At 38.9% G+C, this 14,594-nt stretch overlaps 1 protein-coding gene across 2 annotated transcripts in view; it reads left to right on the top strand.

Annotated features, from left to right (window-relative positions):
• lama5 (laminin, alpha 5) overlaps positions 1-14,594 on the top strand; it is an 88,863-nt gene that overhangs the window by 18,199 nt on the left and 56,070 nt on the right. For both annotated transcript variants that reach the window (XM_088003682.1, XM_088003683.1), the window contains exons 3-6: positions 9,243-9,360; positions 11,315-11,433; positions 12,373-12,543; positions 12,643-12,740. In XM_088003682.1, the coding sequence (XP_087859808.1) occupies positions 9,243-9,360; positions 11,315-11,433; positions 12,373-12,543; positions 12,643-12,740 (506 nt within the window). The remainder of the gene's footprint in view (positions 1-9,242; positions 9,361-11,314; positions 11,434-12,372; positions 12,544-12,642; positions 12,741-14,594) is intronic.

Raw genomic sequence — 14,594 nt, 5'->3', positions numbered from 1 at the left:
CCAGCAAACAGCTTCTCTCGGCCTGCTTCTCATTAATTTTGACTTCTGAAGCTGATCTGATTGGATGCTGGAAAAGACTATTGTTATGTTCAAGTTGTGCTAAAAGAGTTAACATGTCAGTGAAGCTACTCAAGCCTAAAGTAGCATCTCAATGTTAAACATGTAATATTGTTTTGGATTAACTGCAGACCCTGCAGTTAAATCTATTAAAGATTTTTAGTGAGTTCCACCTCTGTTAAATTTATAAACAAAGGCAGAGTATAGTTTTACGGCAAATTATTAGGACCAAGCTAAGAAAAAAAGGGTTTGTACATAAGTAAAGTTGTAGTTTTGTGAGAAAGAAGTTGTAATATTATCACAATATTACATATTAATAGTAATATTACAACTTTATTATTGTAACTTTATGACTTTATTCTCGTAATTTAGTTTCTATTTTTCATTTATTTTTCATGAAAAGTCCCAGAAGCTGGTGAAAGACAGAACGCTTCAGGAGACGGGCTGGAACCAAACATGATTTTCAGTTTTCAGACTCTGCAGGCAGAAATCACCAGAACTGTCCAGAATAACGAGCTTCTGTCCTGCAGCCCCTCCACCTCCGTCCTGCTGGGCTCCGATAAGGAGCGTCTGGGAAGACGAGTCCATCGCCGTTTCCACGATGGGAGCCGTCTCTCTTATCTGCTCTCCTCCTCTTACGAACATCTGCTTCTCTTTTCCAACCTTGGCCTTCCTGTTACTGTGTGGCTCTTATCGGGGCTGGAAGGTGCCCAATCCCATTTCTATAATATCAATCATATTATCATAGAAAGCACAAGGATTATTAGTAGAAAATCACCTCAGGGAATTAAAGCGCATGAATTTACAGATTTGTTATTTTGGGGGGGGGTTAGAGAATTTCATTTATAATCTGCAGCTTGTTTAAATTTCTAATTTTTAAGCAGGCAAGAACCAACACATTTGTTGATAACAAACGTGCTTTTTAAATCAGACTTTTTACTGATTTTTAAACTCCACATATTGCACTTTTTTTTGCTTCCATTTGGGTTTCTACTGCTTCTAAAAACAAGTGCTTAAAAAAACACCGCATTTTTGGCAACAAGTTAGTGTTTTTTGGTGTCTGATAAATGAGCCATTTCAAAAACCTCCGGAATGTAACGTTACCTAGCAACCCCAGCGGAACTCTGCCTGTTACCTAGCAACGAAAGCTGAGGTCCAGCACGTCTTCTGTCATCCATGGAAACTGTGTAACCTAACCCTTTTCTCAAATACATCAAGCATTTTTCAATAACTGCATTACAGAAATTATGTTTTTAATTGTATTAGGAAATTAGTTTCAGGCAGAAAAAGCCAGATTGGTGCAACACTTGGCTAAGGTTCACCTTGTATAAAAGATATTTCTCCTGAAAACCTAGTTCTTTTCTTCTTCTTTCTCCAGGGATATGTTGGTATTTTCAACTTTGTGACATTACTGGAATGCAAACAGCACATTGCCATGTCTTCACCCAGCTTCTCTTTTCCTGCCAGAACTTGTTGAAGATGACATGATTGCTTCGAAGCTTTTAACACTACAAACTGTCATGAGGATTGAAGGGGGAGGAAGAAGCAGTCATCTTTACATTTGAAGGCATGTTTTAGAGGCGCTGAGCTCACCGGCTGAGCGTGTATGGACCAGCTGTGCTGTGGACGTATAGGTGCAGCGGCACAGCCTGCGTCTGTACATCTGCTGCCTCTGGGGATTCAAATCCCACCTGGAAAACGGTCTGGGTCCAACGTGAAGGTGGTGCTTTAAGAAAATGTGGAAGCTGTCATTAGTTACAGCTTGGCCTTCCTAATCCTTTCATTTAGATATTTGTAGGTAACACACAGCTCTAACTTTTTGTTTTATGTGTGTGTGGGAAAAACGCATATGAATCTGTTTTTAAGGATGTTTTCACATTTGATACTTCAATACATTTGGCTCAATTTGCAACATTTGTTACATTTTCTGTTTCAAATTAATCAAACCCAGAATGCCCTGCGCTGTAATCTGCTTCCTGCTTTTGGAGCGGTCTCCAGCCCGTTTGGCATTCACATATGCATTCAAAATGCACCAGAGTTCACTTCAACCGAACCGAGACCGAGGTTTGTAGACAGACCAAAGTTAGATTTTTTTTTTTTTTTTTGCACTGTTTGTGAAAAATGAATGGGTGAAAATGTGAGAGGAGAATGGAGAAACTGTTTTAAGATAATAATAAAACATCAGTGACTCAATTAAGCACTACAGTGGACTTTCGCCTTCATTTCTGCAGATGAATGCTCCAAAATATTTGCAGAAAATTTGCCTGTTGTGGATTTCTTTTAAAATAAAATGCGGCTTGGAAAGCGGAAGCTGCTAGGAACAATTTTCCCTGCTGCTGATTGGCTGACTGTAGATGGTAGCTTCTGCGCTAGTTCCAAGATGGTTTCTGCTCTGCGTATTAGGGATACATCAATGCATTTTTTTTCACTTCTGATACCGATATCTGAGATTTAGTATTGGCCGATACGGATCTGATACAGAAATTATTGGATTGAACCAGTAATTTCACAAGCTTGGAAAAACAACACAACTGAGTGAACAAACTCAGTGCAAGTAGGAGTATAACAGCAAATGTAGATTAAATAAAGAAAACAAAAAATAAACAGAAGTAAACCTTCTTTCATCTGGTTCAGCAATAGAAATTAGGAATTATAAATAATAAAGTTAATGTCTCTCAGAGCACAAAGCATAGAATCAGACTGAATAGACCTGGATGGATCTGGCACATTCCCACTGATACCTGTTCTAGAATTTCTTTCAATATTGGGACTGATACACATATTAGTATTGGATTGGTACATCTCTAGTGTGTATTGATGCACATAAAGGTTTTTTTGGTGTTATTAAAATAGATAGTTATAACCGTTTATTAGCAGGGATCTCCACCCTGCCAGTCTGTGTGGTTAGAGCCAGATCACGGCTCACACCACCGCTTCACATCTACTCACCTGTTTGACCTCCATGTCTGCCTCTGTTGGTGGCTCAGAGGCGTGACGGCAGCAAATCGACTTCAATCCCCCGTTCGGTTTCACTTCATACATAAATCACAGCGAGGCGCCAGGAAGGTGTTGCTGGATTGTCCTGAGAAAGTGTCTTAAATCTCTTCCAGAAGCTGACGGATGCAGCTGCAGCTTTTCTTTTCCAGCCTTGATCTCATCACAAAGCTCACACACTTCCAGTTCAGAGTCTGTAAAAGACACTTTTAGAGTGTCTTTGGAGTAAACTAGTGCTGTTTTTACTGTTAGCAAAGAACTGCTAGCATCTCTAGAGATGAACCAATCCAATATTAAAAAAAAGTCTAGCTCGAGTACAATGTGCTCGATCTATAAGCGTATATATTTAGACTTCCTATTTGCACTTTCTGAACCATTTGACAGAAGGTTTCGTGCAGTTTTGTTTTTACATTGTTTTTGTCAGATTCTATTGCATACCACAGTTACCAACGGCAACAGAAAAAGGGGGAGGAGCTGTCAGTTACCGGTTACTATGGTAACCACCAACTGTCAAGAGCAGCCTAACAGAACTTGATACACCAATAAATGTCTGAAGAAACGGCGTATTGACTAAAGAAAATATTAAATGTTTTGAAAATAAAACCCTGTCCCACTGGCACACAGATGTTCTCGTTTATGCTGATGATGTTGTGATGTAACCACCAGAAATCCCGTAATGGGATATTTCTGTAGTAGTTTTGAGATGGGAACATTTATAGGTTGCCCAATGTTGTCTTTTTTCCTAAACTGATCTCGTCCAATCCACACATTTAGCTTATTGACGGCCTCCAGTTTTGTCCTGAATTTCCTTTTCTGGAGGTCGGTTGGATGTAGTCGCTCACATGTTTGTCTTGGACTGAAGTCGACTCCATGTGTCTGTTTTTGGTCAATCATCTGGTAACATCATGTCTGTTTTACTCACTAATTGGTGGTTATTATTTAATAGAGGAACTTTGTTTAAATAGTGACATTATTTCTGTCATCGCAGCAGGAAGGCGTTTGCCTGGAGGCCAAACGAGCCTTGATTAGATTCTGGTGTTGGTCCAGATCCAGGAGGTCTGCCAAAAAAACCCCAGGGAATCTTTTATTGGTTTGTTTTCGTGGTCCAGACGGTTTGTTTATACACCAGGGAGGAGTCGGTTCGGATCAGGAGTCCTGGAGAGTATTTCCTCAGATAACACTCTCACGTTTCTTTTTTTTTTTTTTTTTGTCTCTTAATTAAGTTTTGATGCAAGTTACAGTGAGTCATCAAATCCCAGCTGGAAACGCAGCTCAGAGTTTTGAATAAATTCACTTGGAGCCAGAACCTGCAACTTTTACAATCCAAAGAGGATTAAAATTAAGCAGGATAGGACCTGCAAATACTGCTGATCTTGCACATTTTGATAAATATCTGCTACAGAAAATTAGTTATTTTTTTATTCCTATTTTTAGGTACTAATGCAAATAAAAACTTGAAATGTTTTCAAAAAAGATCACGGCTTTTCTGCATGTCAGCAAGTTCTGCAGAGATCTGGTCGTTAAAACATATTTCATCAGAAGCCAGACAGTCATGACCATTTGGTGGATTACACCCAATCTCAATCACACCTCCAAGGACGATAATGTTGCATTTTCCAAAAGGGAGGGTTTATTGTTTTTGTGTCATTTTACAGTCTTATTTAGTTAAAAATCATGCATAATTATTCATCTGATAAACGCTTCTCAGACGTATTCATGTCTCCTGCAGAAACAAAAACCGAATAGTTGAAGCGGACTAGTTATAGAGAAATGTCAACATTGCTGTTCAGGCACTTTTGCTTCGTCAGATTAGTTCGACCAGCGCCTTAAAGCTGCAGTATGTAACATTTACAGAAAAGTTTTTATCCATACTTGTCAAACTGTAACCATGTTGTGGCAGTGTAATAGGACACAGATAATCTGTGAAAAGATTGATCTCCTCCACCTCCTCCATGAGCTGCTATTACTGTCTGAAGAAATGCAAAAACAACCAATCAGAGCCAGGAGGCGGGTCTTAGTGCTGTCAATCATCCTCATGTACCAAATGTGCTAATGGCAGAGAAAAAAACTTACATTCCAGGAAAACTGTTTGTCATTGGTGGTTATGCTAACTAGCCGTAGCATTCATGACAGGGTTTGCTATCAGGGAGGTGATTCACAGCATAAAGTCCAGCTTCTTGTCTCTGATTGGTTGTTTCTGGGAGAAAGAAGAGGAGCTCTTTTTCTTAATCACAGATTACCTGTCTTAACTGTCATGACATAGTGACAGCATCAACAAATGTATACTTTTTATGTTACATAAGGCAGCGTTAAGCATTCATTAGATTCAGGTGTGTATGGGTTGCATCAGTGGCGCTCCATTGCTGCTCCTGTCATTTTGTGTTGTTTCCATGGTTACCTGAGGTGCTGGGAATGTGCTACCACCCAGGAATGTGTGCAATCATTAAACCGGCTTGGGGCCAGACACACAACTGCACACACACCTGAATTCCTGAGACTTAAAGACATGAATGATAGTAAACTTCAGATAATTCCTCTAGTGCAAGGCTGTTGGTGCGTTTTAAATAAGACAAAACTAACTCACAAGAAACTTTACAGTCAGAAATATTAGGTTGTTTTAAGTCAATTATTCCTTAAACTTGATTTAAAAAGTTCTACTTCCACTGGCAGATAATTCCACCTGGGAAATTGGAAACATTTCTTTTTATAAGTGAAATAATTGGCAGTGGAACCAGCAGTTTTTAATCAATACTACGGAATTGTTTACTTTAAACAAGAGATATTTACTGAAAACTTGTAGTTAAATTTGTCTTATTTCATGTGAAGATATTTGCATTAGAAACTAGACCAAAATACTTGGTAAAATGTTGTGTTTTTCAGGACTGCTAATGCTAACGAATGCAAATAATCTGAAACATTGAATGTGTTTAAAGCAAAATGGGTTCCTTTAAGAGTTCCTTAACATAAAAACCTGGAAAACAGAATCTTCAGACATGTTTGGTTTGAAACATTTTAAAATCATCTACACATTGGCTGTTTTTGATATGGGCAGATGCCCAGGGCGGCATCTGAAAGGGGTGAGACACCCAAGAACTAGAAAATAAAGCGTATCTTATCTACCAGTTGTTCCCAGAACACATTTGCTGCTACTTGTATGCTTGTCTAGTGGGGTAGGTTTCCCTTAGCTGCTGTTGAGTATTGGGAGACTAAATGATCTGAATTATACTGGAAAAAAACCCCAGATAGTTGCATATATCTTGCATTTTAATTGGTTGGAGTGTACCATTTCTGAGTCATAAAGCAGATGAAACAAAGGATGATTAAAGTGTTGTATTTTGTAGTTTCTTGTTTTGGTTCCTGTCTGTTACGGCGGGTTCTGCCCCCAGGCCTCGTCCTGCGGCCGCCTGGCTGCGGCGGCGGCAACGGCAGGCTGATTAATGGCTCTGCAAGCACTTTGGGAGGTTGACCTGCGAGGCCGCTGCTAATCCATAAATCCCCTGGAGGTGTGTGTGTGTGTGTGTGTGTGTGTGTGTGTGTGTGTGTGTGTGTGTGTGTGTGTGTGTGTGTGTGTGTGTGTGTGTGTGTGTGTGTGTGTGTGTGTGTGTGTGTGTGCTTTCATACAAGACAACTGACTTGGCTCCCACTGAGAGTTGGAGACAGTCACAGTGGGGATTTTCTTTCAGTTTGATCTTAAGATTAAACAGTGAGAATCAAATTATAGATAAATCTGTCAAAATGTATCTATAAAATTGTGACAAATTTTATAGATAAATTTGTTGCTAAGTAACCGAAGTCGATGTGTGTGTGTGTGGGGGGGGGGGGGGGGGGCTTGAAGCTGCTTGGTTACCTAGCAACGACCTGCTGGGTAACAGAGTATTATTTTTAACACTTTAAGGACTCTTTGTGTGAATCTATATCTGTTGCTGCTGTCATGAATTTTCCCTTTGAGGAACAATAAAGGATGTTTCTATACGCTTATAGATTTCACCATCAGCTGGATTATTTAATCTCACCTCCAGATTTTACATGTGAGCAAACAGAAATCAAAACGTGGCTGATTGGGACGGCTTGTGCACCTGAGGGTTGTTTTTTTGGGGGTGGAGATTTCTCTGGTTCAAGGAATTTGCCCTGGAAGTCAAACTTTAACCCAGGATTCAAAGGAATGTCCAGGTTTTATTTTTTTTTCTTGGCCAATATCTTTCCACCCTGAGGGACACAGGAGCGCTGCGTTCTGTTTCCTGGTATCTCAATATAAATCTTTGGAATATTTACCTCATGTTTAGTTAAAAGAAAAACTTTATTTATTTTGGAAAAATGCACACTAAATGCATACTAACCATGTAAGTTAAAGTATTTTATAAACTTTGTCTAAATTCTGAAGAAAATAATTCAAAGGAGAAACCACAGAAACACCTGGCGTTCAAAAGTTTGATTTTATATTAAACTCAGTTAAAAATGATCAGTATCAGTATTGATATGAGGGATATCCATACTGTCTGTATGTACTTGGTCTTACATTATTAAAGGCCACGTGATCTGCAGATCATTTTTCTCCCAGCATTTCTGTACTGAACGCTTGTTGGTAGTGAAAGATGCATCTACAGCAAGAGGAAATGTTTCTAACATTAATTTGTGAAAAGTTCGACCCTTTCTGACTTAACATCCAGTGTGGGGATGATCCGTTTGTGTTTCTGTTATTAACTGGAAGGTAAAAGGTTCTTAAAATTATTTTTCATTAGAGAATTTGAACCAGGTAAAACTAAAACAAAGATTTAATATATATTGTTGTACAATCTTTTTTTAATTACTACTTTTAGTATATTTTGTCACCAAATAGCCTTTTTTGGAGTCTTTATACTCCAATTAACAATTAATTGATAGCTAAATTAGCTAAGGATATTTTCTGGTACGTTTACCCCGTTTCTCCCAAACACTCATTTTAAAGTCTTGAGGTTACAGTTGCATCATTTTATCATCGTATCAGCCTGGTTTTTAAATGCAAAGCTTCATGCAGGGAAGCAGATTTGGAGTTGTGATGCATGTCATGCGTTGCGCTGCGTCCTCTTCCTGCTGGGAAACAGTCCGAGTGTTTTAAGCTCGGCCCGTTTCCCTTCGTACCGCTGAGGGCAGTTTGTCGTCCGGGCTGCGGCCGCGCCGCGCCGACACCACGGATCGCCGAACATCTGGAGCTCATTGGGAAACCCAGGAACCAGCCGTTTGACAGCCACTCGTGGCAGAACCAGGACGCAGTAGATCAGAGGTAATTTAGTTGTTCTTGACGTGCCGCGTCCTCAGAGAGGCCATGTTTTAAAGGTCAATCGCTGGGGTCGCTGCAGAGGTCGGCTGGTTTTATTACAGGCCAGCAGCTGGCTGCTGTTCCTGTTTCTGATTAACCTGTCGTCAGTCATATTTTCTTTTCTTTGTTCTCATCTCATATCTGTCATTTCTTGTTCCAGTCATTTCTCTGAGCTTTAATTTCCTCATGGTTCTTTGATATTTTATTTTCTATCTGATGCTAAAGAAAAGGTCAACTTCTATTTTTTTCTTGTCGCTGTGCTGCAAAATAAACTTTTTTCTCCTTTCAAATTACTTCCACTGCAAAAACACGAAATCTTTCCAAGTATTTGTTGTCTAGATTCTAATATAAATATCTTACTACACTTGAAATAAGATAAAACTAACTTACAAATAACTTTTCAGGTCCTTGTTTTAAGTCAATTTCTTAATATTGATGAAAAAATACAAATTATTTTATAATACGGGAAAAATGTCTACGTATAAGTGAAATAATATGTCAGTAAAACTAGCACCTTTTCTTCAATATTAAGGAACTGTTGAGTTCCTATTTCTTGCTGAAAAGCTACTTTAAAGTTTTTATTTCAAGTGTACAAAGATGTTTTCACTAGAAACTACACAAAATGGCTTGGTAATATTTAGCACATCAGATAAATAACTAAAAATCTGGTCTGAAATGATAATTTAACTTATTTAGAGGAAAATACAACTGAAAATTTACCTAATGTTGCAATTTTGCTCCCCATTCATACAGTCTACAGGACTGTCAGGCGTGAAAACGCCCTAAAATAAAAACATGTCGGTGTGACAACAAAACAAAAACAGAAGAAATCATTTTGCAGCATTATATATAATCTTTATTAATGTTTTTTGTTTTTCTCCCCGCCTCTCTGCAGCTCTTCCATGTGGCCTACGTGTTGATTAAATTTGCCAACTCCCCCCGTCCGGACCTCTGGGTTCTGGAGAGATCCACGGACTCTGGGCAGACCTACCAGCCCTGGCAGTACTTCGCCTGTGAGTATAAAACCAAATTGATGAGCATCAATCAATCAAGTTGCATGTGACTGTTCACATCCAGAAACTTTGCACTGGATGCCATAAAGACGGTTCTTTTCCATGCCATCCATGGCTTTGCTGCCACAGTAGAACGATTTGTTAACTAAATGAAACCTGGAGGTGTAGGTGTTATTCATTTAGTGCAGCGCACTACAGGAAAAATAACGCAGAAAAACCAAACTCAAAGAGACTCGTTTTCTTTTTTCTCGCCCTCTGTTTTGGCTACACATAGACACGTTGCCATAGCAACTGACAAAAATGCCACTAATGTATCAGGATTCGACACCAGAAAAACACACAAACATTTCCCACACAAAGAACAGAACATTGCAGTTTTATGTTTTCAGGCTTGATGTTTATTTAATGATTATTAATAAGTGATCGCTGTCGTAGATTAGCTAATTCAATCACCAGTTTGACTGATAATCTGTCAGAGAATTGGTCACCTCTTTTTCTTTTTGTTTTTAACTGAACCAAAACTTCAGATAGAAGCCCGACTTTGTAACCATCTTTATGTAACTCTGAAGGTTCAGGTTTGTCACTACACCCACTCATGTCAGGGAAGGCAGTAGCTACAACTGTAATCTATAGTTAACAGGACGTCTGAGGTCAGAGGTCATGTTAACTGATTGGCGGCTGCTGGTGGAGGTGAGCTGCAGGGGGATTCCAGGAATGTTTGGCAACAGGTCACAGCTTGGAGTTTAGCTGATTAAAGGAGGAGGCGGCATCTGAGGAGATGAGGTTCTGTTGGACCTCCGCTGCTACAATTTAGCGTCGTCGGGAAGATGTTCAGCTTGTCTTTAAAGTGAAACTGACCCCCAAATCAACTTTATTTTCTGATTATTAACTGTCTAAGTAGGTTATTTATGGTTCTATATTTATGTTTCTGTGTGAATTTAGAAATTTTTGTGTAAATTTTCTTAGTTCTGTATTATTTTGCTTAAATTCATCTCAGTGCTGCCCTCTTTGGGTTGAAAAGTGGTACTGCAGTTGACTTGTATTGGTTACAATGGTACGGCTTCACGTCGTCACACAGCCCCGTGTTGGGGTATAAAACCAAGTTCACACAGCTCAGCATTGATCAGTAACATTCTGTTTAATTTGATTATCCCAACTAATTTCCTTCAAGAGTCACCCAGAACAAAAATAATCTGTATGTGTAATTTGTGTAATTTGAAAGCACTTTCGGCCCTTTTCCTAGTTAGCTTGTTATTTTAAATGCACAAAATTATGTGACATTTTTGTATCTTGTAAAAATAATAAACTAAAACATACCAGAAACAATTTGATTGAATCCAACAAGAAAGTTAGATTTTTACTTTTTATTTTTGTTTTTATAAGCAGAACTAGTGTCAGGTATAAATTTTCTTCTTTCTTTTTTCTTTTTTTTTGTTTGTGGTTCTTTAATACAAAATTATGACAAATGCAGATATCTGGACATTTTGTTGTTCCACAAACTTTATTTTGTAATTTTAAGAACATTTTATCTGTAAATTTTTAAAAAATGTCACCGTATGCTTACACATCATATTTGTCTCACTCTAGATCTGTGATCACGGGCCACACAAAATCATCCAGAGGCTTTAAATGGGCCCCAGAGCGACACTTTGAACACCACTGTTCTAAATTAAAACAGATTCATGGCCCAGTCAAAGCCAAGACTTAATTCCAACCTAAAATTTGTAACTGGATCTGAAAAGTGATGACATGATTTCTCCGGCTAGTTGGGTAAATTAGCGTTAGCCTTCAGGCTGTAAAACTCAGAGCTGCTTGTTACTCTGAACAAACTGAAGTCATGGCATTTAAAATATTTTTATTACTCTGCTTTTTATTTGTCTTCAGGCTGTAATCCTGGTGGGGAATCCATAAATGTTTGCAAACATTTCCTTTGTTGCCTTTGTGTGTTTTGCAGCGTCTAAGAGGGACTGCATCGAACGCTTTGGCCAGAGAACCATAGAGAGGATCAACAACGACAACGACATCATCTGCACCACGGAGTACTCACGAATAGTCCCGCTGGAAAACGGAGAGGTGATCCAATATGTGCAGGAAATACTTAGTAACAGAGAGTTAATTAAAACGCTGAGTTTATGCTAATGTTGTTATTTTAAAGGGGATCTACTGGGCAAAATTCACTTTTTGCACATTTTTGTACTTCTATTTGGGCTTCTATTGCTCATAAAAACATTTTTTGACAATAACTTGATGTTTTTGGTGTCTTGAAGACGACCTGTTTCAAAAACGTTTGGAATGTAACATCACAAATCAGCAGCAACAGCTCGTTACCTAGCAACCCCAGCGGCATTCCATCTGTTACCTAGCAACCCAAGCAGAGTTCCATCACGTTTGGCCAGTTGGTTTCATCGTTGTATAAAAATCTGCTGGAAAAGACGAGTGTTTTGATCTCTTCTTGCCTTTCAGAAATCACTTGGTGTATTCTTGTTAGGTGTGCAGGAGGCTCCACTTCTGCTTTTCGGTTGTGTAATTGCACATCAGTTTGTAGCCATTTTTACTTGCGAGTGTAAACATTGAGTTGGGGGTTGAGGTGGGCGTTGCCAGCAGCAACTTATTTGGATTTAAAGGGACAAGAGGCCCTAAAACAAAATAGGCAAACTGAGCAGACTAAAAACTCATTATCTAAGAATGATTTTGTGCAAAAAATGTAGCTAGCATGTTTTGTGTTGCCCATAGAGCTATCATAACCTGTGTGAGGAAGAACAATAGGTCACCTTTAATGTTCACTATTTTTCCTAATGCAAAAGTAAGAATTTAGATTCTAGTTCTTATTTTTTTATATACAAGTTATTCTAAATATCACCAAAACTTAAAGAAATAGATATAATCAACCAGTTTACATGCAAGTAATAACAAGTATTCGTACAAAAATCTTTCATTTTATAAAATTTCTACATTTGTAATTATTTTTGTCTTTATTTGTCACTTGATAACTTTGACGCCCCCCATCCTCAGATTGTGGTGTCCCTGGTGAACGGCCGGCCCGGGGCCTTGAATTTCTCCTATTCGCCAGTGCTGAGGGATTTCACCAAGGCCACCAACATCCGGCTCCGCTTCCTGAGGACGAACACGCTGCTGGGTCACCTGATGGGCAAGGCGCTGCGCGACCCCACCGTGACCCGCAGGGTGAGGCCCCACTGAGGGGGCAGTTGGAACAGGGTCAGTGGGGGTTTATTAATAAAACAAGTTGATGATAACTCCCTATGTGCTGCTGATTTCCTGCAGTACTACTACAGTATTAAAGACATCAGCATCGGAGGAAGGTGTGTGTGTAACGGACACGCCGAGGCCTGCAACGCCAACGACCCCAGCGACCCTTACAAGTAAGAATCTGATTTCTCAAACCGGAAGGTTTTATTGATCAGGAATGTATCTGACACTCTGGGAACTTTAGTTTAGCAGGCCTGACTGTTAATTCATGGCAGAAAAGTTGGAAATAGATTGAAGTTTTGGTGTTTGAAGTACAACATGGCCGCCTTGCTTAGTTTGAATTGTTGCATTGGGATGAATGACACTGAAGGAGAAATGTTATGTTAAGACATGAGAGAACAACTGATGTCTCATCATGCTTGTAGGAACCAGCCACCTTAAATAAACTGACACTGGGACTCAATTCAAACCTTTCATTTAATCGCCGCTCAGTGCAGTCAAACCCCCCTACAGTTATTCTACTGAATCAACACTAAGCTGCTTTCCTAAATGAAAAAATCAAAACCACTACTGGAGGGACTCGATTAAAACTGATATAATCAAGTATTACAGGATCTGTAAAGAAAACCATATTTTGACAAAATAAGCTTCAGTTTCAATTCAAAAACCCTTTTTGCTTCTAAGTTACTGGAAAAAATACATATGAGCTCAACAAGGTTGACATTTATTATTTTTAATCTGTTCTTCAGGTTATTTAGGAACTCCTGATAGAAATATGGACTGTGGACGCTGACATTAGCATTAGCATCTCTGCTGCTGCTACGTTTAGCATTGAGATGCTATTTTAGGCTTGAATAGCTTCTCTGATAGGCTAACTCGATTTAGCACAACGTGAACACAACAATAGTCTGCTCAGGCGTCCGTAAGATCGTTTCTTGTAGTAGAAATTAACAACAAGTGGCTTCGTTGTCCATCTCTGTTAGCGGATGTGGCTTGTGCGTCAAATTTACAGACGTACCAGAAACATGAAACAAAAGTTCTACCTGGAACCTTTGTGTAGTTAGTTAATCAAATTTAATGAGTTAAAGTCCAAAACCCAAAATAAACTAATAAATCAGGGTCATTTATTTTTCACTTTTTGCCAAGCATAGTGGTGGATGTGTGATGATACGGGCCTGTTTGGCACCAAACCATGAACCGCTGTGGATACCGAAGTATTGAAGAGTGAAACAGGAATTGACCCAGGTTGTGTGTTTAACAGTGATTTAATAGAGGTAAAAAGAAATGAGAATGAAGATGTTGCAGTGGCCCAGTCAAAGTCCAAATTTCACCTCAACAGAGCAGTGTTGAAAGACATGTTGGAAGGCAGATTGAACTCAGTAAGGTCATAAAACAAACAGGTAAAGATGTTTGTACTAACACAGTGTTTTTTAATTTTGACTTAAGTAAATAGTAAAGCAGTTTTACATCTGAAAAGTTGAAACATGTTGAAACGGGGCCTGCTGCCATTCCACATGAAAAAATCTGGCTTTAGTCACTCTGAAAGGTGGAATCTTTGTGTGTTTATTCCTTAATTGTGAAAAAGAATCTTATTAAAATTTTTGATTGATGTTGTGACTGTGGCACAAAGAGAGTTGCTGGTTTGAAACCTCCAGGCTACGAATGTGAAGGGAATCATTTGGTTTCACTCTGGCTGCAGCTCCGTCTGGCTGCACTTAAAAACCTGCAGACTTGTGGTGCAAATGAGACCTGGGAGTTGTTACCGCAAGAAAGCCTGCAGGTGTAAGGACGGTTAATTATCGGGGGGATTCTTCAGATCATTATCAGAGATGAGATGCTGCCAGAGTTGGGGTTAGAAGACATGTTATGTTTTACATCACAAAAGTTTTCACATTTTGTCACGTTTGAAACAAAAGCTCCAGTGTGTTTTGAATTTATAAACCAAAGTGGTTATAATTATGAAGTAAAAGGAAAATCCATGTTTTTTAAAACACTTTTAGAAAGAAGAATCACCCAAAAGCTTTTAA

Source organism: Poecilia mexicana, unplaced genomic scaffold (assembly GCF_051168715.1).
Source record: "Poecilia mexicana isolate PSO_F unplaced genomic scaffold, ASM5116871v1 scaffold_2, whole genome shotgun sequence".
Taxonomy (NCBI): Eukaryota; Metazoa; Chordata; class Actinopteri; order Cyprinodontiformes; family Poeciliidae; genus Poecilia; species Poecilia mexicana.
The sequence above is the reverse complement of the archived record's forward strand: the minus strand, read 5'-3'. Positions and strand labels throughout refer to the sequence as shown.